At 39.9% G+C, this 27,659-nt stretch overlaps 2 protein-coding genes across 3 annotated transcripts in view; both read right to left on the bottom strand.

Moving 5' to 3' along the window:
• LOC124136504 (benzoate carboxyl methyltransferase-like) overlaps positions 1-12,002 on the bottom strand; it is a 59,664-nt gene extending 47,662 nt beyond the window's left edge. Inside the window, exon 1 of the mRNA XM_048393617.1 lies at positions 10,638-12,002. The gene's annotated coding sequence lies outside the window, so the exon portion shown is untranslated. The remainder of the gene's footprint in view (positions 1-10,637) is intronic.
• Positions 1-27,634, bottom strand: part of LOC124136505 — a 64,271-nt gene extending 36,637 nt beyond the window's left edge. For both annotated transcript variants that reach the window (XR_007220160.1, XM_046502424.2), the window contains exons 1-2: positions 27,559-27,634; positions 5,834-5,929 (exon numbers count right to left, since the gene is read on the bottom strand). Coding sequence is in view for 1 of the 2 variants with exons in the window: in XM_046502424.2 (XP_046358380.2) it covers positions 5,834-5,929; positions 27,559-27,615 (153 nt within the window). In the remaining variant the exon portion in view is untranslated. The remainder of the gene's footprint in view (positions 1-5,833; positions 5,930-27,558) is intronic.
• Between the last annotated feature and the right edge of the window lie 25 nt (positions 27,635-27,659).

The raw sequence follows: 27,659 nt of genomic DNA, 5'->3' as shown, positions 1-27,659 counted from the left end.
GTTTGGCCCATGGGGGAGAATATTTTCCTTTACTCAAAACTTATGTTTTTGTTTCGCAAATACATGCAGGTGTTCTTACCATTTTCATGGCACATAATGTAACTCAATTTTACTTAATTCAACTATTTTATAGCGTTATTGAAATATTTCACCCATGGGCGAGAAAAGGTTTGGCCCATGGGCAGGCCCATGGGCGAGAATATTTCCCTTTGCTCAAAACTTGTTTTAGGGTCGCATATACATAAAGGTGTTCTTAGAAGTTTCATGTCACATAATGTAACAAATTTTAACTTAATTGAACTATTTTACGGCATTATTGAAATATTTCGCCCTGGACGAGAAAGTTTGGCCCATGGGCGAGAATATTTTCCTTTGCTCAACAGTTTTAGTTTCGCAAACACATAAAGGTGTGTCTACATGCATGACACATGATTCAACTATTTTACGGCGTTATTAAAATATTTCGCCCATGTTTTCGTCATATTACTTTGCGGAGACATTGAGTATAATTTTTGAGTTGGCACTGTATGCTGTCTGAATGACATTACACAAATCCCTGCGTCAATGGACCCGTGAAGATCTTCAACAACCCATTCTTGGCGTAAAAGGGCGACAGCGCTTGTCGTAAGAGCCGACTACCGGGATCGGGTGGTCAGGCTCGCTGGCTTGGTTGATGTATGTCACCGTATCCCAATTGCATGGATCGATGCACATGATTTCAATCACTGGATTGTCTGGTCCAGACTCGATTATTTACAGAAAGCCGTCATACAGCTGAAATATTGCTCAGTGCGGCGTTATACAATTAACAAACAAACAAAACTTGGAGGAATTCACAACAATCACTATGACGAGGTATGCATATCTTGCAATCAACCTGAATCAAGTTACTGGAATGTCAAACCCGGGCTTGGTTAAAACAAGAATTGCAGTGAGATCCGCTATATGCTGTAGATCTCCTGTAGTCAAGAGATGCAATAGCGAGGCAGAACTATGTCAATTTATGAGGGACAGACAGCTACTCGAACATATATAAACAGAGCAGCCAAAGATAAAACCGAAATCATATCATGTACGAAAAAAGAAATCATATCAACACAAAAAGAGAAAGTGTATGAGTACTAAAGCTTGCAATAGATATGCGTACCCTACGTACACACATGAGTCCCATTCGACAGTTTACAACACACTGACATCGCATCAAATATATTTGTGTACGGATTACATAACTCTTACTGACAGGGTGGGGCGGTAGTTCACGCGAAACGGACGACACTGTGTAAATTGAGCGGCTCCTTTGATATCGCCTCACAACATACGTTTAATGAATGACCCATTAAACGATGATACACATCAGGATCGCGGAGAAAATACAAGATTCGTTCTCGTTAAATATATATATCAAGGCGAGAAAAAGGTTTGCCCCAGTCGAGAATATGTTCCTTTACTTAAAACTCATGTTTTTGTTTCGCAAACACATTAAATGTATTCATTCAAGTATAATGACACAAAATTTAACTCATTTTAACTTAATTCAACTATTTTATAGCGATATTGAAATATTTCGCCCACTCTACATGATTGTATACTGGCTTTCTGACGTTTTGTTCAATAATGGTCAAATAGATCATTCCCTTTCACTGTTTTACCCATCTGAACTGGAAATGAAAGAGATCCGTGTAGCAGTGACGGTTTCACGTTCTATTTCATTTTACATAAACAGTCAATAAAAAGTCAATAGTTTTCTTGAACCTCGGCGTTCTAGCTGTCACATCTGCATCATATTTATCATTGTAAGGAGTGACGAAAACTCCCCTCCCCACAAAGCTGTACGAGAAGATGGATGACTTTATCTTTCCAAAAGTAAATTTTCCCTTTATTTCGACTGCTGTTCAAGAACCTCAAGAATCTCCAGCCTTTAATATTGAGGTAAAGCGTGCTCTTGTACGAAGATTTTAAAGAGCGCCATACAACTCTTGCTCAAAAGTCGTTTGACCATGACAACATTCAATGCCTTAGTAAGGCTTCCACAAAGTTCTATGGTAAACATAAGGAGGACATTTCCAAATTTGAAGCAACCCGGATAAAAATGATGTCCGATCCAATTCCCTATTTTGCTTATATGCTTCTGTGTTGTCCCATTTTTGGCAGACACCTGGCATCATCACTGTTATGGGCAAGAGTTCTCATATATCGCGCGTAAAATTGTCCTGTTTTCGTTCATTGTTTATCTTCAGTTATAGGCACTATTCCAAGTTAATTTGTGTATAACATTTGTGTTTACGTGAGTAACAATTTAATTGACGTAGGGATTATGTTTATTTGCCGTAAATTACCGTAAGTTTGTATTTCGATGACGGACTGCACAGAGCGACATGCCAGGCTACCTGGCCGCGCCATTTTGGGATCATGACGTCTTCGATATTTGTGTTCCCTCGGTTACATTACAATTATTGCATAAAGTGCCGTATTTTAATTTCCTTTACTTCAGTCAGTTTCTTAATTTATCATATTAGTCGTATGCTTTGTGTTATAAAATAATATCTAAGTTATTCTTTCAGTGACCAGCTGTGACGTGACGGTTTGTTTACCGTTAGAGCCGATCAGCTGGTTGTGACGTCATTTGCTGTTTTTTGTGATTGAAATGTAGGTAGGCAATTTTCGTACAATTTTATTTTATTATTGGCTAAGTCAACCACGGCACCAGCTTTGCGCATTATATCTATGCCCAAGATACCATCCATCTCATAACTATTCTCAATTTCTTCCACTATAAATTCCTCCCTAACTGGGTTTGTCTTTTCAGATAACCTGACTGGAGCTTGAAAAATGCCATTAACCGGAAAGGGCGTTCCATTCACTGCGCGCAAGTTCAGATCAACGGGACTGAGGGAAATGCCTCTCGATAGTCGCCGGAAAGAAGAAGGTGAGATAAGTGATATTTCACTTCCTGTGTCAATTAACAGGGTAAAATAATTCCCGTTAATATCAATATTGATCAGATGACCTTCATCACCCATCTGAAAACAAGGCCTAATATTGACCTGGTGGCTTGGCGTTTCCCGAATGGGAGCCAGATCTATTCTGAGGGCATTCGGCTGCCCAGTGGCCCGGGTGTCCGCAACTATAACACACACAGTTGGATCGTGTGCGACTTGCTGAACGAGATCGTCCAACACTGGGACTTCTTGATAGCGAGCTTTCGGTCTGCCGCAAATGAGGGCGACCTCTGTTGTATTGTTCAGCGCCTTGATTCAATTTCAGCTGAGCCAGTTGGCTGACTGTTTTCTGCAATTCTTGTATTTGAGTTGTCAGAGTATCCAACTTTGTTCCCAAATGCTCATTATTTTTACTTTCATTTTCAGAACTAAATCTGACACGACGCTCAGCAGATTGGTAAGGAGTGACAGCCCGAACAGAGTGATGTGACCCCGAAGTGCCAACAACAGACTCGTACAACTGTGCTGTTTCAACTGCCTGTCGTAGAGTAGAAACTCCACGGTCGACAAGTCGCAGACGAAGTTCCTTACTCACTGCTCGCTTAAAAGCATCAAGAGCCATGCGTTCTTGCAACTCATAAGGAAGATCTGGATATGCCTCACAAGACAAACGCCAAAGATCATCACTTAGATCCTCAATTTTTTCATTTGATTTTCGGACGCGATTGAGTAACTGTTCCTTGCGCACATCAGGCAGCACAGAACAATACTGCTGTCTCAAAGCTCTACACAAACACTGGTAATTCTGACGCTCATGTTCAGGTAAACGAGCATAGAACTCCTGGGCTATACCCTCCATGGCACATCCCATCATCTGGGCTGATTGAAAATCATCCCATTTGGACTGAGTGGCTAAAAGTTTAAATTGCGCTTCAAAAGCTGCAAAATCATTTTTCGATTGAACTTTGGTAAGTGCAACGAAACCCGCGCTACACCAGCAGCAGAGTTTGTGTTTGAATTGACTGGCATTGCGTTTACACGGTCCGCCAAGCTCAAAACAGATTTAGACAATTGGGTTAAAATAGTCGCCATGAATGGTTCTGTATTTGGAGTAGTCATGTACCGATTAGACCAGCCATGCTGAATTCCTGGATGATCATAGGACTGCCTATTAGGTTCACCAATATATCCTTCACTATAGGATCTAGAGGGACCAGGCAAACCACCAACGTCATCACTTTGAAAAGCCTGACTAGTAGGAATCTCCTGAGGTTCGACATTCTCAGGAGCGTTTGCTACAACTGAGCGTGACCTAAGATTGTAATTTTTATCCATGGCAGAACAAAGTAATGTATTAAGTATGATTGGCCAAGATTTGTTGATAGTTGAAGAATAAAAAATATGTTATTTATCAATATTTATTCAAAAATATGAATTGCCCAAGACTGTTATTCATTAATTAATCCCACTTGTGACACCAAAAACTGGGACGGATCTGGCGGGTTCGCTTATTTATACATGATGTCACAGTTAGCCTTTTCCAAATAACCACAGAACAAGATATCTTTGTTCAACAATACAACTGTTATTTATTTACATGAATTAACCACTCAAACTATATTAATAAAGATTTATATATATATATCCTATTCTACTTAATACATACACAATGTATTATCTCCAACAGCGCCAAATATGAATTGGTGGCAGCGTGTTAATACATACTTACAATCTCATGCGACCGACTCCGTTCAGTCCTCCTCTCAATCTCACTCATCTAACCGTAAAAAAACAGCAAATGACGTCACAACCAGCTGATCGGCTCTAACGGTAAACAAAACGTGACGTCACAGCTGGTCACTGAACGAATAACTTAGATATCATTTTATAACACAAAGCATACGACTAATACAATAAATTAAGAAACTGACTGAAGTAAAGGAAATTAAAATACGGCACTTTATGCAATAATTGTAATGTAACCGAGGGAACACAAATATCGATGACGTCATGATCCCAAAATGGCGCGGCCAGGTAGCCTGGCATGTCGCTCTGTGCAGTCCGTCATCGAAATACAAACTTAAGGTAATTTACGGTAAATAAACATAATCCCTACGTCAATTAAATTGTTACTCACGTAAACACAAATGTTATACACAAATTAACTTGGAATAGTGCCTATAACTGAAGATAAACAATGAACGAAAACAGGACAATGTTACGCGCGAGATATGAGAACTCTTGCACATAACAATTGTGGTTGGACGGAGGCGTATGCAGTGCCAAACATTGAGGCAAAAACAATAGCCGCCAAGATTTTTGAGGAATGGGTGTGCCGATTTGTTGCTCCAGCTTTGCTGCACAGTGATCAAGGGAGACAATATGAAGCTCGTCTTTTCCAAGAGATGTGCAAATTGCTGGGTGTGGTAAAAACGAGAACCACAGCTCTAAGACCTCAAGCCAATGGTCAGGTCGAGCGGTTCAACCGCACACTGAGCGCCATGCTAAGCATTTATGCAGATGGGAAACCCAGAACATGGGATCAACACCTTCCGTTTGTAATGGCTGCTTATAGGTCATCAAAACATGAGTCTACTCATTCCGGTCCGAATGAGCTAGTACTTGGTAGGGAGGTACTATTTCCCATTCATGCGTTAACAGGGAACCCTAACTCTACCAACATGGGGGTTGATGAGTATGTTTCTGACTTGCAGGAAAAGTTTGATCATGCTTTTACAACCGCTCGAGATATGACCTTCATTTAAAACAATCAAACCTGCGAGTTGGTCAACCTGTTTGGTTATACAACCCAAACAAGACTTGTCAAAAAGGAAGAAATTTGTCACTTGTTGGAAAAAAGGTTTGGTCATTACAAAGAAAATTGATGACATTACCTTTAGGTTCCAAGAGTGTCCAGACAATACACCTAGGGTGGTACATGTTGATAGACTAATGCCATGCCAGGGGAACGATCCGCCAACTTGGTGGATCTGTTAAGAATTATAATGAAAGAGTTATGACAAAATCAATTACAGATTATTTCTGATAGACATAATTACATAAAATAAACTTGAAAATTCAAAAATGGTCGCACTAAAGATGCTGACCTTATTTGCCTTGCCTGTTCTTTTAATCTCTTTAGAGATTTATGAAAGATTTGAGCTTGTTTACTACATCAATAGTAGAGATGCATGTTGGATGCATGGTACATATAAGTATGCAGATGATGGAAAAGTTAATTAGTCAAGATAGTACCATCAACGTGTTAGTGGGAGATTTAAAATTTGTGCTTGTCGGAAGCTTTCCCCACTAAACTTTTGTGTAGCTATTTTGAGTAGATAATTACTAGATATTTTTGGAGTTGGACCAAACCTAGGAATTATGATAACTTATAGTTTTTAAATATTTTTATTGATGTTGGATTGTGTCAATATGATACAATAGATTTATCCCTATTATTCTAACAGGAATATGGAAGACCTTGAGGTCAAGGTAGACGACAGGGAGTTCGGGGAGTTAGATGGAGACATTGAGGGGGGGGGGGGGGGGGGGGGGCAGGGACAAATTTCATTAAATTTTTGTCCAGGCATGACCTGTCCTGTGTGCAGGATGGGAAACAACAAGGAGAAAAACCACCTCGATTCTCACCGGGCGCAGGTGAATCTGATATTTCAGAAGCACTTTGCCTGCCCTCAGAGTGGTTGCCGAACAATTAAATCAACAAAAAGGGCCCTAAAATTCCATGCCGCAAATGTGCATATGAAGACAAGAATAATAAATGCGGAAGTTGAAAAGTTTTGTTCGGGGGCCGAGATAACAATGGAGACAAATGAGAACTGTATTGACCCTGGGACCTTTGCCCTGTCCTGGCAAAAGTGGAGGCCACGAGGGGGTAGAGGTGGGACCAAGCAAGTGGCCAAGCCGGAACAGAAAACCAACAGACCTATCAGCACTGTCACCAAAGCGCCTGTTCCAGGGACTCCAAGTTCAGCATCTCTGGAAGCGAGCCTCCGAGGTCGCATTGCTGCTCTTGAAGAGCACAATGTGGCCCTGGAGAGTGCTCCAGCAGAGGCAAGGGCGGCTACTATGGAAGTCAGCATTAGATGGCCCAAGTTCGAGGACATACCAGACAGGAGGATAGACGAGTTTGTGAGAGACGGTTGGGAGAGTATGAGGGTGTTGCAGGCGGCAGAGGCGAAGAGATTGAGAGGAGAGAGAGAGCAGACACGGGCAGCAGACAATGAAATCAGGAAATTGAAATGTTCTAAGTGGTGATTGTAAAATTGATTGTATGTGATATTGTTGTGATTTACGTGATTCTTTAGTATTCTTTGTATAATAAGTGTAAGTATAAAATCAACCGTTCTCTTATATGTGTCTCATTATCGCCGTTACAATATATCTTATTCTGATAACATCAGATTATTCATGTGTGCTAGAGTCATCATCGGGTGAAACTGATAATTTCAATCTCCAGCATGTTCAGTGTTTATGACAGATATTTTGTACTTGTTTCAGATAATTCTCCTTGTAAATGATATGCCCTGATAGTATATTAGTATAAACTCGCGGACGAGTTAAGATTTAAAAAAGAAGGGGTATTGTTATGTGCAAGAGTTCTCATATATCGCGCGTAACATTGTCCTGTTTTCGTTCATCTCCAGTTATAGGCACTATTCCAAGTTAATTTGTGTATAACATTTGTGTTTACGTGAGTAACAATTTAATTGACGTAGGGATTATGTTTATTTGCCGTAAATTACCGTAAGTTTGTATTTCGATGACGGACTGCACAGAGCGACATGCCAGGCTACCTGGCCGCGCCATTTTGGGATCATGACGTCATCGATATTTGTGTTCCCTCGGTTACATTACAATTATTGCATAAAGTGCCGTATTTTAATTTCCTTTACTTCAGTCAGTTTCTTAATTTATTATATTAGTCGTATGCTTTGTGTTATAAAATAATATCTCAGTTATTCGTTCAGTGACCAGCTGTGACGTCACGTTTTGTTTACCGTTAGAGCCGATCAGCTGGTTGTGACGTCCTTTGCTGTTTTTTTACGGTTAGATGAGTGAGACTGAGAGGAGGACTGAACGGAGTCGGTCGCATGAGATTGTAAGTATGTATTAACACGCTGCCACCAATTCATATTTGGCACTGTTGGAGATAATACATTGTGTACATGTATGTATTAAGTAGAATAGGATATATATATAAATCTTTATTAATATAGTTTGAGTGGTTAATTCATGTAAATAAATTACAGTTGTATTGTTGAACAAAGATATCTTGTTCTGTGGTTATTTGGAAAAGGCTAACTGTGGCATCATGTATAAATAAGCGAACCCCCCAGATCCGTCACAATCACTATTTAACAACAATTCATGAACACATGTTTATGGTATAGACGGAATCGGACAATTGACTTACACTTACACTGATTTTGGAAAATATGTTTAGCCTATATTTATCATTAACATGTTTTCTCCAACTACAATAAAGATTCATAAACTGATATTCGAAAATGAAATTAGCAAATCAGCCAATTTGGAGAAACAAATTTGAAATGAAATTATTTGACAAGTTAAACCTTGAAATGTATAACCGCGACACAACACAGCTATAATGTCTGAAATGTTCCTAGTAGTACCTTTTCTAAACACTTCATGTGAAGTCTGAACATATAATTGTGCTATATAACATGTAACTGAATTAAAACATGTATATAGGCAACCGTTCATTATAGTGATATGTCACATGAAAAAAAAAAAGATCGCACCAGAACAGCTGCAAATGAAGCATAAAGCAGGCAACACATCTTCATATGACACACTCAAATAAAAAATGGAACACAATGAGGCCACATCAAAGATACAAGACGTCGTGTTCGTGAATATGTTCGCTCGCAAATGAGCTTGATATAATAGTAGTGGTGACAATTCATCATTAGTCTATCTATATGCATGAACACACATTCGTATATACTTACATTCAAAGGCGTTATCTCTATAAGTGTAGCTCCTCCAAATGCACACAACCAGACTGCACAAACAAGCAGTCTGACCTGCTTAACAGTCTTTCAAACAACCTTCAAACGTGCGTCGTATCAATATCAAAATATTCAAAGGACCGGGACGAACAGAAAGCAGTACGAAGCTCGTCCTTTCGTAAGAGTGGCAATTCAACAATGGTGCAGGAATAGCGAGAAAACGTCTGATTACACGTACAACATGCCCGCCATCAGGGTCAGATAACACACAGTCAACAAGGTCAACAATTGTAAAGCCTGTTCTATTTCGACAAGCACGCGATAGTATCATATCACTGAAAAGCCTGTGCACCAGTTAGATTTCATATGTAATCTTTCGTGCACTGTGTGAATTTTTTGTAAATACGTATTTTCTCTATTTCTACACGTTTGACGCTAACATTGAATGTCTGCGTACTGGCTTTCTGAGAATAATTCTAAAATTTAACGCTTGAAACGTATACTGGTGGAAAAAAGTAACTGTGCTTTATATAAGTTAGTGTAGATGTTATGTTCTGGAAGTAGCAACACAATATTTGGCGTGTCATATTTGGCAATGTGACGTTACGTCCCTGCATTAGAACAAAGGGCAGAACATGATCTTGCGTTGAGTTGTGATCCCATCCCATACTGTTACACTTCCACCACAAAACTGACGAAGATGAGTAAGTCAAGCTTCTCGAAAAGTTCTCCTGGACGAGAGCAAACCCTTCTCCTGGACTCAAAATTAGGCGCATTACTGGACGTCGTGGTCGGAAGTTGCGTACGGCTCTGACACAAATTGGTCTTAACCCAGGACTTGCCCGAGATGTTAGTTAACGTTCCAGTTTGGTATCGATTCCGTAGATGCACCAACCGAATATGGCATTCATGTCGTGGAGATGTCTTCATGAATATGTATTAAAAGATGAATTATTTAATTTCAGAATAACTATATTTATCATATAATGGGTAGGTTTCTCGGCAGGATAAATCTAGCGGATAAAAACGATATCCGTTGGGGTCATATGCGGATAAAGATGCAAATATCAAAGGTTAAGTAGGGACTACTTTCACGGTTTACAAACAAACATGGCGTCGCTCTTGGCAATCGGCGATCGAGTCAGAATTGATAATCGCGGATGTGGAGTCGTTACTGGAATTATAGATCGAAGTTCAATTGAGAAGTCCTTCTTTGTTTTGATCGATGGGACTGATTACGAAGGACGACTTGATCGACATCGTTTAAGTAAGATTCCATGTCCAGTCACACCTCCGATAATGCCGGTATCCGAGCAGACGAATACAAGGTTTCGTTTAGTTGTAGATGAGGATATCGATGAAATCATTGAGACAAACGAAAACAAAAACACCGCAAAAAAGACTTTGTACACAATGAACCTTGTGGGCGAATTTCTTTCCTCTCAAAATGAACATAGGCCTATTGACACCATCCCCCCATGTGAACTTTCACCTTACATATGCAAATTTCTCGTTGGCATAACGAAGAAAGACGGCTCTGACCCCGAACCTTTAACCCTTCGGACATACATTTCAAGCATTGACAGATATTTGAAGCGAAAAGAATATGGAAGTACACTTTCCCACTCCCCAGAGTTTGGCAAAGTACGGGAAGTTCTGAAATGTCGACAAATAGCTCTCAAAAAGAAAGGGAAAGGCAACTTACCCAACAGATCAGATCCGTTATCCGACGAAGAAGTGAATAAACTTTGGGAAACGGGTCAGTTTGGCGCACACTCTCCCCATGCAATCATAAACACATTGTGGTTTCACAACACAGTCCACTTTGGCCTCAGGGGTGGGGACGAGCATCGATCCATGTGTTGGGGAGATGTGTTGTTGAAACGTGATTCAAACGGGTTGGAGTTTCTCACTTTCAATGAAAAACAAACCAAGACACGTCCAGGTACAAATCCAAAGGATATCCGGGATGTTACTCCCAAAATGTGGGAAAATCTTGAGGATCCTGATAGGTGTGTTGTTAAAATCTACAAGGTGTATGCAGCAAAACGTCCGCTTGATTATAATGAACCAAATGATCCTTTTTACATTTCGACAAACACTCTTGGTCCAAACGCACAATATGGTGATTCCAACACATGGTTTCGTCGCCAACCAATTGGAGATAGAAAACTGTGTTCACTTATGAAATCCATGAATGAGTCGGCAGCACTCGAAACATCCAAACGCCTTACAAACCACAGCGCAAGGAAATATCTGATTCAAAAACTGTCAGACTGCAACGTCCCTCCCAATCAAATAATGCAGCTTTCGGGGCACAAAAACATGCAATCAATAAACAATTACAGTAAACTAAATGAACAGCAACATCGTGACATCTCCCGAGTTCTGTCAGATACAACTAGACCCAGTTTCAGTTCATTCAATCCTGTCTTGTGCTATCCTGTCCCACCGATCGGCACCTTTAGCTTGGCCGCGCCATGTGCGACTTCCACAACTAGGTCACAAAACGAAATGACTGTGAATGTGTCAGGCGGTGTCAACACTTTGTTCGCAGGTCCTGTCATGGGGGGAAAAATCACTGTGAATGTTGTTCCTGAGCAGAAACCCTCACCACCGCGAAAATACCGGCGTCTGGCAATAATTGACTCAGACAGTAGCCAGGAAACTCTTGACTGATGTCGTTGTTTCGCCTCCTAACTTGATGACCCGTTACACTGCCCACGTGCAGAAATTTGAACCAAAACAAACCTTTGTTGTTATTTTCAAACGTTCATTGAAGCACATTCTCCCTTCATAACGCGTTTTTGTTTTCATTATCAAATAATTAGTCTCAGATGCCAATAATCAGTGTCTAAAAATACAAGTTTCTGTTGGAACTATATTGTCTGTTGTCTATGTCCGGTTGAACGAACGGGAACCAGTCTAAGTGACTTATCACTTACTGTGTGACGTAATATATTAATGCGCACATTTCAGGAAAACTTGCAATGTTTGTGGGAGATGAGAATACTTTTTTCAACGGTAAAAGTTAAGAATGACATTATATGATAAAGAGGTTATCACGCTCGTGTGTTTGGGGATGGTAAATATCCTGCATTAGGAATAAACACTATGTATTTAGCTCGCCAAGGCTCGCTAAATACATTGCGTGATAACCTCTATGTATTTGTATCTTTATATGAAGCACAGTTACTTTTTCCGTTAGTATATTTCTAGACTTCTTAATTTATGTCTTTATACATAAAGTCCAGATATTTCCTTGTTATGTATACGTTTAACTTCATGTCCTACAGATGACTCACCAAATGTGTAATATTTTTACATTGTTATAGATTTAACTTATGTGATCATAACTGTCAGCCAAAAACACTTAGGATATACACATTTACAGCCTGCATTTTATTTGTTCAAAATAATGAGAATAGTTATGCAAATTCAATTATGTTTCCGAAACAAGTACGGTGTATGGAAAGTGGAAAAATATGTGCTTTCGTACATATTTAAAGGGAAAGGGTGATTTTTGTTTACCCATAAACAAACCATATGTGTTACAACTGGCAAGCAAGTGATATCTCATTCCACGTGACACTGACAAACTGGACAAATAGTATCGCAAGTCAGAGACACATATGTGCGCAGTGAGTGTTGTTCAATGGTTTGTGGATTAACTAAAGCTATGGTAGTAATGCGCATTTTTATGTCTCTTTTGGTATTGGCGTTAATAGATTGTGATAGATCGATTCTACCATTATTATATATGATCCACTCCAAGTGCGAATGGAGATACTCAAATACCTGGACATATCATGTAATGGACTGTCAACTCAGATGCATCAAAGTTTTCTTGTTTGTTATGGGTTTGAGAAAAGTACATGGGGGCAATGGGGATGAGTAATCTTTGGAAAGATGTAACCAAACTTTTAAAAGAAGCTATATATTTGTCTCACATGTGTAAAAAGATATGCGTACATACGAAATACAAAAGTAAATAATTCTGAAAATATTTTCTAAAACATTCCTAACTGTAAATTATTACACTAAACATGTTTAGGTTATTCGGCAACATTCATAACAGGGAGTCACGTCCTGTCCTAGACTGGTTTACCTGCACTAGAGCGCTTGCGATCCTCGCCTGCAGCCGCTAGAAGGCCATATGCAGGCTACCAGTCCGGCGCATCCGACCTTTTTCCCCATACAACATTATGTTACGGATTTAACGTTGACCCATTTCTGTGAATCGGGTCTGACTGTCAAGCGGAACGGGGACAGGCCAACAGCATATCGATATGCGGGAAACATATGAGAGGGTCGGGAACAGTCCAATCGCTATGCGGATAACGTTGACCCAGTTTCCGTGTAGCGAGATATTAGCACTTTTGGACAGTGTGAATAATTGGCGAGTCAGGCTACAGGAGTACACATATTACCATCAGGGAGGTCACTCTCATAGACAAGTATTGTCTATGGTTATAAATAACAAACGCACTCACAACGTTGTTGGTTTCAATTTTAACAATATCCGCATGGCTCCATGTGCAGAGCTTCTTTATTATAAAACAATATTACAACATTGTTACTTTGAAAAGATTTATTATGAAAAACTATTAAGAACTTTACCACTGTAGATGTATCAATGTCAACAGTATCATGTATACCACTATGATTGTGTCAACTTAATTCCCCATGTTCCTTAAAAACAATAACAAACGTTTCAGGAAGTCATTGTTGTGAAAACATTTTAAAAGTAAGTTTGTTTTCTACTTTTATATAACGTTAGTCCAGCCAAAATTCCATAATTCCAGCCTAGTTCGAAAGGGTGGAAACTGGACTTTTATAGTTGTGTAAATTCCCTTGCCTCGGGAAGATGCGATGAAGCAGTCGTATGAGAAATATTATAACCTGAGACATTCTACACAGACCTTACCAGTATCAGAACAAGGAATGCCAGTACGTCTTCGGTTGGACGATGAGAAATAGTGGTCAGCTCAGGGTGTTGTGCTGTCCGGTGACCCGCTGAAGAGAAAATATGTTGTTGCTACTCCCCGGGGAGCCTACAGGAGATATCGTTGTCATATTCTTCCAGATAGGTCACTCAACAGCACAACAGGCGAAAACAAGTTGCCTGTCCCAGCAACCCCTACCAAGCCAGCCAAGCCCAACACTCCAAGTTCAGTGGTTACTTCAGGACTTAACCCCACTGATACCAGATTACTGAGACACTAACAACCAGATCAGGTTGATTCATCAATGCATCAAAGCATTTTTCTTAATGAGTGTAATATTACTGATGGACAGGGACATTATGAGGAAATACCTTTCAGTTGTTACGTGGAGTTCTAATCAACATTTAACTGTGTTGAAGTTAGAATAGAGATGTGTTGTTGGGAAAGTTCTTTACTCTTTTACAGGCAGTGATATGAAAATTTCAACGACACCCTTAAAGATTTAATTCACAATTTTCATAAGTTTTAGGGATTATTTGGAATGACCTGATGATCATGTGAACATGGTGTAAGATTTAACAATCTCTATAAAAGGGGGATATGTCATGTACTGGCAAAATTATTGAGCGCTTCTCCATTCCGATTTATACCGCCTGCCGACTGGTATGGGTTGGGAGAGTCAAGCACATGGGCATGACTGCTAAACGTGTAAACAGCCATGTATTTATTTCAAGCATAAAGTTGGTTGAATGGAGACCTCGTTATATGACAAACCTATTTGTGTAGGGTTACATTATTATGAGTAGTATGCAGGTTCCATCCTGCTTTCCGTTCCACATTCGTTTGCCCCCTCTAGATAGTGTTGTGACGATCGTTTGAAGATTGTCAAGGTCAGAATGTTATCTAGGTCTGAAAGGTTATATTTGTACTTTGTGCTGACCTAGTGTGGCTGTGCGCATTTGGAGGAGCCACAATTATAGCAATAACGCCTTTGAATGTAAGTTTATAAGAATGTGTGTTCATATATATACCAATGTCATCGGATAGAACAAACATTTGACAATAAATAAAGACGATAATGGTGAGTTGTGATTGAAATTTACTGAAAAAAACATGATGGTAACACAGGTACTGTTTTTGACCTTAGACTACACCTCAAAAACGTATGGAGCTGCAGGATTAAGTAAACGATTTACGTTTGATGTTTCATGACTTGACATGACACGTAAAACAGATCAGACGTACCCCGTGCCCGGATGACGCATTCCAACCTACGTCTCATGCCTCCAGTCAGACTTTGGATCTGTTGATGGGTCAACAACAACCACCCCTGATGCAATGCTGCTTCCAATTGGCGTAAATATTGTACAGAAGGATCTCGTGCCTGTATGCGACGCCCCAGAATATCCCAAACATGTTCAAGGTGGTTCAAATCTTGGCTCATTGCTGGCCAGGGCAGAGTCGTTATTGCATTGGCCCTCATGTAATCCACGACTGCATGCGAACGATGAAGCATGGCATTGCCATCCATTTACTGAGGTCGAGTAGCAAGAGGGTGGTTGTCAAAATGAGAAGAACCGACACGTGAGAAAAATCATCCCTCTTGTCATACGGTCTTGTGGATAATATGTTTGTCAGTCCTGCGGCATAGATCTAAATATGAACCAGATGACGCTGTTTCATTGGTCACCTTTATTTCTACATACATGGAGATCAGAGCAGTGGAAGGGCATGGTCCATTTGACCGTTGATGAACAATACGTCAGGAAACCTGTATAGAGTCATAGCTCAACGTCGAACCACCAGATATATGAAAATGAACAGAGATCAAAATACATTTAGCAACACCCAAATCAATATCTTATCAAATTATAGGTGTTTTGTTGTTCAAACATTAATACACATCTACAAGCGTCCTGAACAATGCTGATGTATATATTAGAGACGACCATTCACATACACCACAGGAAGACTGCCTCCATGGGCCAGTGGATAGAGCGTCTGCCCGGAGAGCGGAAACTCGGGGGCTCGATCCCCGGCCGCGTCATACCAAAAGACGTTAAAAGACGGTACTTGTTGTTACCTTTCAGGGTGCTCGGCATTAAGGGGCTAAAACAAGGACTGGAGTCAGTATATTGTTTCTGAGTGTGGTATCCATATTAAACTGCAGCATGATATCTCAGTGGGCTACCACTACATGTGCGCGAAATGTGTCCAAGTGAGCTCTCATTCAATGACAGGGAGCATTGTGTCGTATTATTCAATATACACCTGTATATGTTCCTGTAGATTTCCGTGTTTGTGACAAAAGATGTGCTTTTGATTTTATTTGTACATGAAAAGGATACATTATAGTTTCAACGCTGTTTGCAAATCCTAACTTCCAATTTAACTATGTATGTAGAACTTGAAGATGTTGGTAAATATATACTTAGTAGGAGGTATTATTTGATACGTTCTGTATTTAACAAATATACTAAAAGAAGGCATGCATGAGACATGCAACTCAAGGATGTCCATCCGTTTATTCTCTTAAGCGATACGAACACATTTGCATTTGCATAAAATACATGCAGCTGTACCTGTGAGATAATATGGAAGTCCTCCAAAAGCATACATGTCATATGGAAAAACAGGAGACGGAAAGTATGGATCAACAATCGGAAAGCCGACAGTTGGCTACATGAACCAGTACGATGCTCAAGATGCTCAACTTGGTCAAATCTATTTCATTTACTGCCAAAGACTCAGTGTTCAACATAGGCGACTATGTCGCAGCTGATGGCTCTGCTTCAATGGCCATCATTAGGCAGATGTTGGCAACTCTGAAAGATCAGCACGGTCCAGAGGCACAATTCCAGGTCATCTATGAAGACTTGGAAGTGAATGATTTCAACTCCCTGTTCAAACGTATGTCAAGAATCATTCCTGAACCGTCTTCGTACCTTCTGGAAATGGACACGTTCTATGTTCTCGCTACTGGGACAAACTTCTACAAACAATGTGTACCTTCAAATTCACATAATGTCTCAGTTGAGAAAACCGTTCGATGATAAAATGTCAGCAGTTTCAAAACCATGACTGAAACCGTTATCAATCCTAACATATTTTACACAACATGGAGGGAAAAGAAAGACAAGGTAGGAGGGATTGATAACAGGGAGGAGTTTGCTCGGATGTACACATCGGCCCATAGGAACTGAGGCAACAGCACCTTCATGAACGTCCTCTCAGACTCCCGCTCACAAGAGGAGAAGAAGTTAGTTGATGAGCCCCGAGGATTTAAGAATGATTTGCGATTCATATATCTTGTGATCAGAAAAAAATAGTCAACTACAATCCTTAAGAGGAGCAGGACTCTGAAACAGCTCCACATACATGCATGATAACTGATACTATGTTATCGATTTTAACTATGTTAATTTCCCACAATACTCCAAATTTCAGGAAACACAAAAAGTTTCATTTTCTCATACCAACACCATTTCACACCAAAACATGATGACGCAGCCATGGTCAAAAGAAAAGATCAAGGCCAAATAATACCATTGATTTGGAAGAGTCATTGCCTCTTGTTCGGGAACCATTGGGGCTCCACAAAGTAAGAAAAAGACTATACTCTGTGTCGTTTTGAAGTCGATTTTTTATTTAATACGAATTACGTAACATTCATGTTACTTTGATGTTATAAAGTTGTTCAGTAGGTTCATTACATGTCATAAAAGTGCCGGGACATAATGTGGTGGCAATACATTCCCCAATTAATACCTGTCACAAAGGGACGGCCCATTTGTGCTTGTGCTCTGGGAATGTGTTACGCAATATGTGTATTCACGAAACAACATTCAACAAACTATTTACTTAGTCCTGTGATGTTGGTGCCCTTAAGCTTTGGCATTAATGAACATGTAAGTTGATACAACACGGGGGGATTGATGCATTCGTACTTGGTATGAATAGATGAATTACAATTCGTTCTTAACCGTGTGCGAAAAACTCATAATGTCGGAAAGCGCAGGTTAAATCCCCAATTACTGACTTCCTTCTTAAATAAATCACAACTCGCCATTTATACTTGTATCACTGTGTAGATTGTTTTATATTTTAATGATGTACATTTGTAAATCACGTAAATTACGTCACTCAGCCAGTTCATGTACTCAACCATTTCCACTATTATTGTCACAAAAGATTTAAGATTAAACACAGTTATCAAGATATATTGTACATAGCTTCAGAAAAATATATAATCTTTACATGGAAACTGCATCCTTGATGTACTACTCTGTATTGTATGACATTAGATATATGCTCCAGTACCGCCGCTAGTGGATTAATTTATGAGAAATAAACATAATTTGGTTTGCACCCAACCATGCGCGTGCTAAATTATACAGACCAACGAAGCTTTTCAAAGTAGAAATTAAGCAAACCGAATATTTATCAAATTGATTATTGCTAGAACATATGCATGAACAACAAGTACTATAATCGGAAATATATTTACATGTCAGCAAATAGAGCTCTTGGTGTTTTTATCTTTAAATTTAAATTAGCGGGTGGTTTGTCATTTTCAGTTTTTAATAAACTGTATGATAATCTTGTTCAGCCAATACTTTCGTACGGTTCGGCTATCAGGGGCTTCAGGCAATTCAGCTGTATTAATTCTGTTCAAAACAGAGCTGCTCGTTTCTACTTTGCGGTTAATTACAAAACTCCAAATCTATCAGTCCGTGGCAAATCATGATGAACAAGCCCACTTACAAAACAGCATATTGAAATATTTCGTTTTTGGCGGCGAATTCAAGCGGTCGATCCCAATAGACTTCTTTGTTCGATTAGTAAATGGTCTACAAAATTCCGTAAATCCTGGGTAAACAATATTTTGGATTTGCCTAATAGTTTAGATCTTACTGTCTCTGACGGTCTGCATTAAACCCAATTCGAATTTACCCGTCTAAAATATAAGTTATTAGCGTTAGATGAGCATAATTTGTATTCAGAATTGTGGAATGATAGAGGTTTACAAAATGGAAATAAGCTTTGTACTTATCGATTGTTCAAACCCTCGCTGTCTGCTGAACCCTATGTTACATGTATTATGAACAGGTCTCATCGTAGTATCCTAAGCAAGTTACGCTGCGGCACATTACCCTTACAAGTTGAAATTGGTAGATTTGCTAAACCTATCACGCCTTTACAGGATAGAATTTGTAAATTATGTGATAATAAAGCTGTAGAAGATACATTTTCTCATTAACTTTCCATTTTATTCTGCCTTAAGATATGATTTATGGTCGAGAATTATAAAGTCTGATCCTATATTTATTTTTTCTCCTGTGGACCAGACAGTGTTCTTAATGAACTGTAACACATATATAAAACCTCTTGCCGCACTTATCTCAAAAATGTTTGCACGTAGGCAACATATCCTTACTTAAAACTGTAACTCATTTTTATCGGGTTTTGCAAATCTATAACTTATAATTCTTTAATATAAATAATGTTTTTCATTGTCCATCCGTTCGTTTTAGATAATTGGGTTTGCATAAAAGAGGCGATTAATAAAATACGAAACGAGCCTATGTGTAAAACCATGTTTTATGAACCTTGCGAAACAAAAAAGTTGATACCAAACTGTTCACCCGTTTCCTGGAAATGGTACGGAACGGGGAATCATTTAGCGATACTGTTGTTCTCTCATCTATTTTAATCATACAAAATATATCTCTTGAAGCTGCCAATGAAAGCATGTACTCAATTACTGTACAAATATAAGAGTTCATTTTGTATGAGTATAAATATGAAGTTATCTTTTTTTAACTTCAAATACTACGATGTGCCTAAACAACCGTCATTATGTTGACGGCCTGATTGTTAACAACAATGAGTTGCGATATGTTATATGATTGCTTTGGTACTTTCATTGGTACTGGATTCTTCTTTGCGCAATAACCAGAGTATTATTTGTTTTATATTTAAGCAATTTTGTGCCTCGTGGAATTGTAGATGAAGAAACACAATAAATACAATTCGCATTGATATAAGTAAAGCAAAATATCAATTAAATCTGAATACGTCTATTTGTAAATTTCTTGTTCTAGAAAGTACAGGTATTAGTATTCATATTCCACTTGTTAATAGTTTGGATTTGTAACATTTTATTTTATTTTTATTTTATTGCATCGGTTGTACAATACATTTACGGTCGTAGTTTGTTGACTGAGCCCCCAGAAATTTTTTAAACATTGCATTTTTAGCAATTTCGTGCCGTTTGGACAATATTCATACCAACAAATGTGATAAGTCAGTTGCAAAAGTCAAATAAACAAAGATGGCGGATACAGTAAAATTTCCAAGTTAAATCAGAACTTTAAAAAAATTGGGAATAGCTTCAGCGCACCGCCAAGGCCTGCGAGCAGTACTGCTGCAAACGTGCAATGTCTGACCCTTTCCCATGTTAAAGCATATTGAGAAAAGCTTACCTTGTACTTACTGACCTTTTGTAAAACATAAGACATTAATACAACATATATCCCCGTGTTATGAGTTTTCGGACGCTGAATAAACATTCATATTTTTTTTCACATGATCAACTGTAAAACATCTCATTCATTTATAAAAGACAACGTTATCATAAAAAAACAAGCCATGATCGGAGTATTTACAATTTCTGTGTGCTACACCCCTCGTTATAGTGCAAGTATTCGTGATAGAAAACGTATGATATCCGGAAACTTAAGATCAGATAATAATAGTATTGTGTTATGAATAATAATAAAGGCATGTTTGGTGCTGAAAGCTCTGATCAAAAACAGGACAATCCGCGACGGTTTTTCGGAGTATTTTCTTTTACATCTTTGATTATATTTTTACGCGGAAGATGATTTTTCCGAGCACTGCTGTTTCAAAAAACGCGATTTTCCGCGGAGATTTCACATTATAACAATATTTACCGTACAATTAAACCGTACAAACCAAATTCAACACCTTTAAGTAATAATGATATAGCTCTCATCCTCTGTGCAATCCACTCAGTTGGCTAATCTGCTATGCGCACGAGAGCATGTTACAAATCACTTCGCGGCATCCCGTACAAACCAATCTGAGCTCAGCACAAATCGATTTCAACACTTTCAAGTGATTATAATAAAGAAGTCACCGCCAATGCAATCACCTCCGACTGCTCATCCGCTCCGTGCATTTGACCATAAAGTCTACACACTTACTTGTTCTGTTTTTTTTGCAGTGTGTCTAATATACTACACGCAGGAATAAGAGACATGTAATATGGTATGATGTATGTGGGTTTTTTTTATTTGTTCCAAATATATTTTATTGTCCAAGGAGACAGAGTGATGGGGCACAAGCGCCATACATATTGCCACTTCCACGCTAATTACAATTAAACATAATATCTCGCATCGGAAATGAACACTTTACACTTGAAGTCATTTGGGAAACATAGTGCACTATATATATATATATATATATATATATATATATATATATCAGACAATAGTTATCATTGTGAATAATTCTAAGAAATACCACCTCTATCACATCATTGCCATAAATTCCTGTTTATGCTGAGAACCACACTAAATGTTTATAAATTTTCAACAGACGTCCACTACACTGCCAACATATCCATAGTTGTGATGAAAACCCCATCACTTGCCATGGACGCTACCGCGCATGCGCAAGGCGGGAATCTAATCACTTCTTTTCAACCCATTTTTCTCATCAACTAGATGCAGATATTTTATTTGGGGAGGTGGGAGGGATTATTCCTGATGTGATGGAGGTGGTATTTCCTAGAATTTTTCACAATGATAACTATTGTTTGATAATTCTTGCAAAATACTACACCTCCATCACATCATTGTCAGTATACACCAGAGGGACCGGTGGGTTCTGGTATCTAGCATCCCTTAGATATTTGGCTAGTGAAGTGGTAAAACTTAAGGATTATATGCCCAAAAAAGGGGTAAACGGCTGTGTCTAATGGACACTTACAAGACTAGACATATATCATTTTCAAATTTCGTCATATGAAGGGTATATAATATATACTCCCTTGTGATATTTAGACATATAATGACGTCATTCCCTGTGATGACGTCATCTGTGACGTCACTTCCGTTGATGACGTTATCTATGACGTCACTTCCGGTGTTTCTTGTGGTATGTGTCTTCCATTTCCATATCACAATGACGTAATTTACCGTTATTTCCATTGTGGATAGTGATATTAACGTATCCTGACGTTAGACCGGTGGGTTGTCTCTTCCGTCACTTCCGGTGGCTACCGAATATCACTTAATCCTACGATCTATGATTTCAGTGTTGCCTGCCCTGAGCTTTGCACAGTAAGAAAGGTCAACTTACCCTGAGTTCATGAGGTACTTCTGAAATCTTCACCACCACCCCAATATGTCCGTCTTTGGTTGTCTCAATAGGTCGTGACGTACTGGGAGTTTCAGAGGTAAATCTATCAGTAGTTGTAGTAATCTCACAAACCAAGTTCTGTTCGGCCATGCCGGGGCTATGAGGATAATGACGCAGTCTGTTTCCTCTATTTTCTTCACTACTTTGTCTAGGAGAGCCCAAGGGGGAAATGTGTGCGCGAACATCCCCTCCCATTCCATGAAGAGCGCATCAACCTGGAGTGCTAGTGGATCTGGTACTGGGCTGACGTAGACTGGTAATTTGTTGTTGAGACTTGTGGCGAAAAGATCTAGGTTCGGAGTATCCCATAGATGGGTTATCCACTTGAACACCTCGGGAGGTAGTGACCATTCCGTGGGTACTATCTTGTTCTGTCGGGATAGATAATCTGCTAGGATATTTAGCTTGCCCGGGTATGTGTCTTGCTTCGATCTTGCAATTTACTGAGTCTACCAAGGCATATAAACGTGTAACCTCCTTCAGTAAAGATAGGGATCTTGTGCCTCCTAGGTGCTGAATATAAGCGACCACGGTTGAGTTGTCTGTGGCGATTTTTACAGACGAATGGTGTAGTCGATCTAGCCATGCTGTTAATGCTAGATAAATCGCTCTCATTTCTAGACAATTGATGTGTAATTCTTTCTCTTGGGAGGACCATTTTCCCTGAATGGTAACATCGTCCATATGGGCACCCCAACCTTCTCCTGACGCATCTGTGTAGAGTTGATGTAGAGGGGTGGGGTAATAGAGTGGAATGCCTGGCATGACATTTTGACGATTTAGCCACCAATGGAGTTCTGATATGCGATCTTGTGGAGGATGGATTAATACTTCCAGCTCTAGGTGTGTGGTGGTGTTCATCCAAATCTGTAGAGGTCGTAACTGTATTCTGCCTCTGTAGGTTAGATCTTGGATAGATGTGAGCGTGCCTAGACATGACATCCACCAGCGTCTTGACTTAATGGGTTGATCGAGAGCGTTTGTTATCATGTGTTCTACTCTTGCATATCTGTCCTCTGGAGGTGCTACTCTGCCCTTGTTGAGTATAAATCTTGCGCCTATGTAGGTGATGTCTTGAGTAGGTACTAGCTCTGATTTTTGGGGATGAACCAGGAATCCTAGATGAGTGAGAAGTTGGATGATACACATTGTGTTTAAGCTGATTTGCGATTTGTCCTGATCGGCCGATAGGAAAATTTTCTATGTAGCCGTGATGTCTTATGAGCTTTAGATGTGCGAAACCGATGACGGGATTGGTGATCCTGGTGAATAGCCATGGGGCGATGGATATGTCGAATGGAAGTACCCTGAACTGGTATCTCTGGCCGTTGACAGCAACGGTAGGTACCGCCGATGACTTGGATGGATAGATACGTGAAGATACGCGTCTTGAAGATCTATACTTGTCATCCAATCTGCTTGTCTTAAAGAGCTCTTCAACTTCTTTATACACTCCATCTGAAACTCGGGTGGTCTTTCCAGATATCCTTTGTTCAGAACTTTCAGGTCTATGATAAGTCGCATCTCTGTTGTATTTTTATTTGGTACCAGGAATACTGGGGAGTAGAATCCGAGAGTGGTGTCTGATTCTTCTAGGATGCTGATAGCTCCTTTTGCAAGAAGTTTTCCTAAGGCCACTTCTGCTGCAATCAATTTCGGTCCTGATAGGTGATATCTAGGTCCGGTAGGATGGGTGACTAGCCTTGGCCTTTTTAAGAAGTGAAGTTTGTAGCCTCTTCTTACAACTTGCTTCGTCTGCGTACTTCATAAGACTGCCTCCTACTGTACCCGGAGAAGGATGAATGCTGAACTTGGGTAGTCTTGGGTCGATGTCTGTGAGACCGGCTAGCTCGACTGGATCTAAAGTGGTCATGTCTTTGATCTTCCGTAAATCTAAATCGTTGTCCATTGGGCAGGCGATGTCGATAGGGTCTGGGCGTGTCTGTAGAATCTTGGTTGAGTCATCTCCGGAGGAGGCCCCTTCCGCGACTGCTTCTTCCTTTGCTAACACCTCTCTGTGAAGTGGGATAATGCTCTTTGGAGTTCCTGTACCTGGGTTGATATGATCTGTACTTCTGCGTAGAGGGACGAAAAGAATCCCGGTCAGACTGGACACGTCGACGTCTAGGATTCTGTTGGTGACGAATCTCTGTAGGACGTCTATGCAAACTGGAGGCTAACGATATGGTGGATTCTTGAAATTTCTGACTGGTAGAAGAGGCAATGGCTTCCTTCACTGATTCCAATCTACCGTTGAACATCTTAGGTGAAGTAATAGACTGTGCCATCAATAAGTTCTTTAACGGTTCTGGTATAGCATGATTAATTTGATGTATTAAGTGTTTTCTTTGCTTGGTCAGAAACTTTGCTGACATCCATACCTGTGAAGTTTGTAGTTCTTCCTGCATCCTCAGTATGTGGTCCAATGAACTGTGTATGAAACGAGCCTCGTGATGTGACATCTCCAAGGGAGCGTCTAATGGTAGATCAGTGGTCTGGTTGTACGAGGGTAAAGAGTGGCGATTGCCCGCTGCTAACCAGTTAATGTAAGAGCTGACATTAATCATCTGTTTGTTGATTTTGTCTAAGTACTTGATTTTGGACATTTCAGTGCGCATCATGGGGTTAGGTTTCTTAACCAACTCATGATATTCATCATCAATGCTAATCTGTTCTGCAAAGGGATCATCATGAATTTTGTACGCATATTTGTTGTACGTAGACCTCAATTTTGAGCTAGTGCCCGTAGTAAAATTCAAAGAATGTTCTGTTTTCTTGATAACGTCGTCACAGTCCCCCTGCCGGGCTCCTCATATCCTGCACGTTCTAACAAGGGTTTAGTAGTCTTATCCGTTTCTGGTTTTAATGACGGCATTATAATTAGCTCATAAAGTTCAGCAACGATGTCTATAAGAGAATAATTGTTAGGTCTGAATTCATCATCAATAGTAGTGTCCCCATAGCTTGAAAAGTCAGTAAGACCTAAAGACCCGCACCCCCTATTCTGATTGCGCTGGGGGTGAGACGAATGGCTGGGGGTTGCGTAATCCCGACTGTCGGACCTACTATAAGCTAAGTGGGAGTCACGTGTTCTGTAACTGGAGGAAGGTGACGTAATCCTTGTCTCGCTTTTTTGTCCCTAGATCTGGATTTAGATACCGTATGGGAAGGCGAACGCCTAGGTTTTCTATGCTGATATGCACGGTCTATGTCAGATCTTTTGTCATAGGAGCTAGAGGGAGATTGATGGTATCTCTATGCCTAGTCCGTGATTCACGGTGCGCCCTATGATGTTCATGGTAGGGAGATAATCTCTGATACTCTCTGTCTCTATGAATGACTCTCCTATTGTCCTCATAATCTGATTTAACGTAGCCTTGTGTATTTCTGCTGTATGAAGGTGTGCTCATAAACAGCTTTAGATCTTTGTCTAAATTCATTATCAACCCTTGATTGGCCATGCCGGGTTTGAGACAAAGAATCTTTTAGCTCTGATATTTCTTGAGACATAGATTGCATTCGATTGTCAATCATAACAGACATTGAATTAGTTAGCTTGTCCGTGAACTCATTTAAGTTAAAGGGGTGATGCGGCAGCGGGGGAACGTCGTTTTTACGACGATCAGCCATGCCTAACGCCGCCGGATGTAAGTTAGGGAGATCTTCGAACTCGGTAAAATACATCTGCTCCTTAACTTGAGTGGGTGAGTGGGATGAGGCACGAGGTCTTTTAACCTCATCCTCTCGCGACACTTTCTTGTCACCCACGTGATCAAAAACCCCGATGGTTTAATCACTTTCCTTTTAATAGAAGTAGACGCTCTAGTACACTTTTTATAGTCCGGATTATTGGCCCATGCCTAGGCGAGCTTATCAAATTTTTCTTTTGATAGAGGTTCGCAGTAGATGCATCTAGACTTCTGTGTACAACTGCTTTTCTTGCAAGCAAGACATCTGGGGTGAGGGTCACCAGGGACTTGGTGTTGGCCACAGCCCGAACAGACGGGTGTCTGTTTTTGAGATGAGGATTTCATCCCACAACACTTCCCATAAACTAATTACTTACGAGATCGTCCGATCTTCTTATACCCCCTTTCTAGTAGAACTGTTCACTGCTTGCAGACTGTGATTCTTGAAGATCAATTTGCTTAGTAGTGTGGAACTCAATCACATGTACTGATGTGCAACCAAAATATTTTTCCTTGTTGTCATCAAGACACACAGGAAAGAAGTGATTAGATTCCCGCCTTGCGCATGCGCGGTAGCGTCCATGGCAAGTGATAGGGTTTTCCTCACAACTATGGATATGTTGGCAGTGTAGTGGACGTCTGTTGAAAATTTATAAAAATTTATAGTGTGGTTCTCAGCATAAACAGGAATTTACGGCAATGATGTGATAGAGGTGTAGTATTTTGCAAGAATTATATATATATATATATATACACACACATACACAAACATAGCCACACACACGCACGCACGCACGCACGCACGCACACACACACACACACACACACACACACACACACACACACACATACAGTGCTTCACTCATCACAGAAATCGTTTGTCTCTTTTCCTCATTTGCTTGTAAATATTGTGTTTGAATAAGGATGAATATTTTCCACTGTCTGGGAAATGTCGCCTGAATATACTTGGATACTGAAATAGCATATATTGAGTACATGGGGGGACTGCTACGTCATGCATTTCAAGGACTACTATCCGGAGAATATAGCTTATAGCTTATCTCATTCACAAACAATCTTTGCACACTTTAGCCATCGAAGCTGGGGTCCCAGGCAGCGTATTGTGTAGTAATTCAAGACTGTGAGTTCAGATTGTTTCAAAACCCGAGCCTTATCACCATCTCATTAGTAATCTAATATGATCTCTGTTTTTAACTAGTAGTCAGCACCTCCTCTCCCCAATAAGCACATACAAACGTCGATCAAATAGATAGCGCGTATTGTTTTGCCTCAGTCACTTGGACATTGTTCAGCTTCATAAACTGCTCATAAGAAACATGTCAGGCAGCTTTGACATCATTGACGACTTAGTCTTATGATATGATGTAAACATTAGGGGAAATGAGCTCGAGTAAAAACAGAAACAGAGGGTCTAAAATAGCGACAGTGTTAAGCCCGAAAGTCTATTTAGGATTTAAATTGGGATTAAGGAAGTAGAGGGTAGAGAGAGGACAAGATAACAAATCTTAACAAAACCTACCTGCGAAACAACCTTGGCAGTCCACTCGTACAGGTAAACGTGGCTATTAATACTCATGTGTGTCAGGTTGCCCTAACCTCGCCGTCACATCCGTACAAACA

The sequence above is a fragment of the Haliotis rufescens genome, unplaced genomic scaffold (assembly GCF_023055435.1).
Source record: "Haliotis rufescens isolate VD_foot unplaced genomic scaffold, xgHalRufe1.0.p SCAF_12, whole genome shotgun sequence".
NCBI lineage: Eukaryota > Metazoa > Mollusca > Gastropoda > Lepetellida > Haliotidae > Haliotis > Haliotis rufescens.
This window is presented reverse-complemented; position numbering and strand designations above follow the sequence as displayed.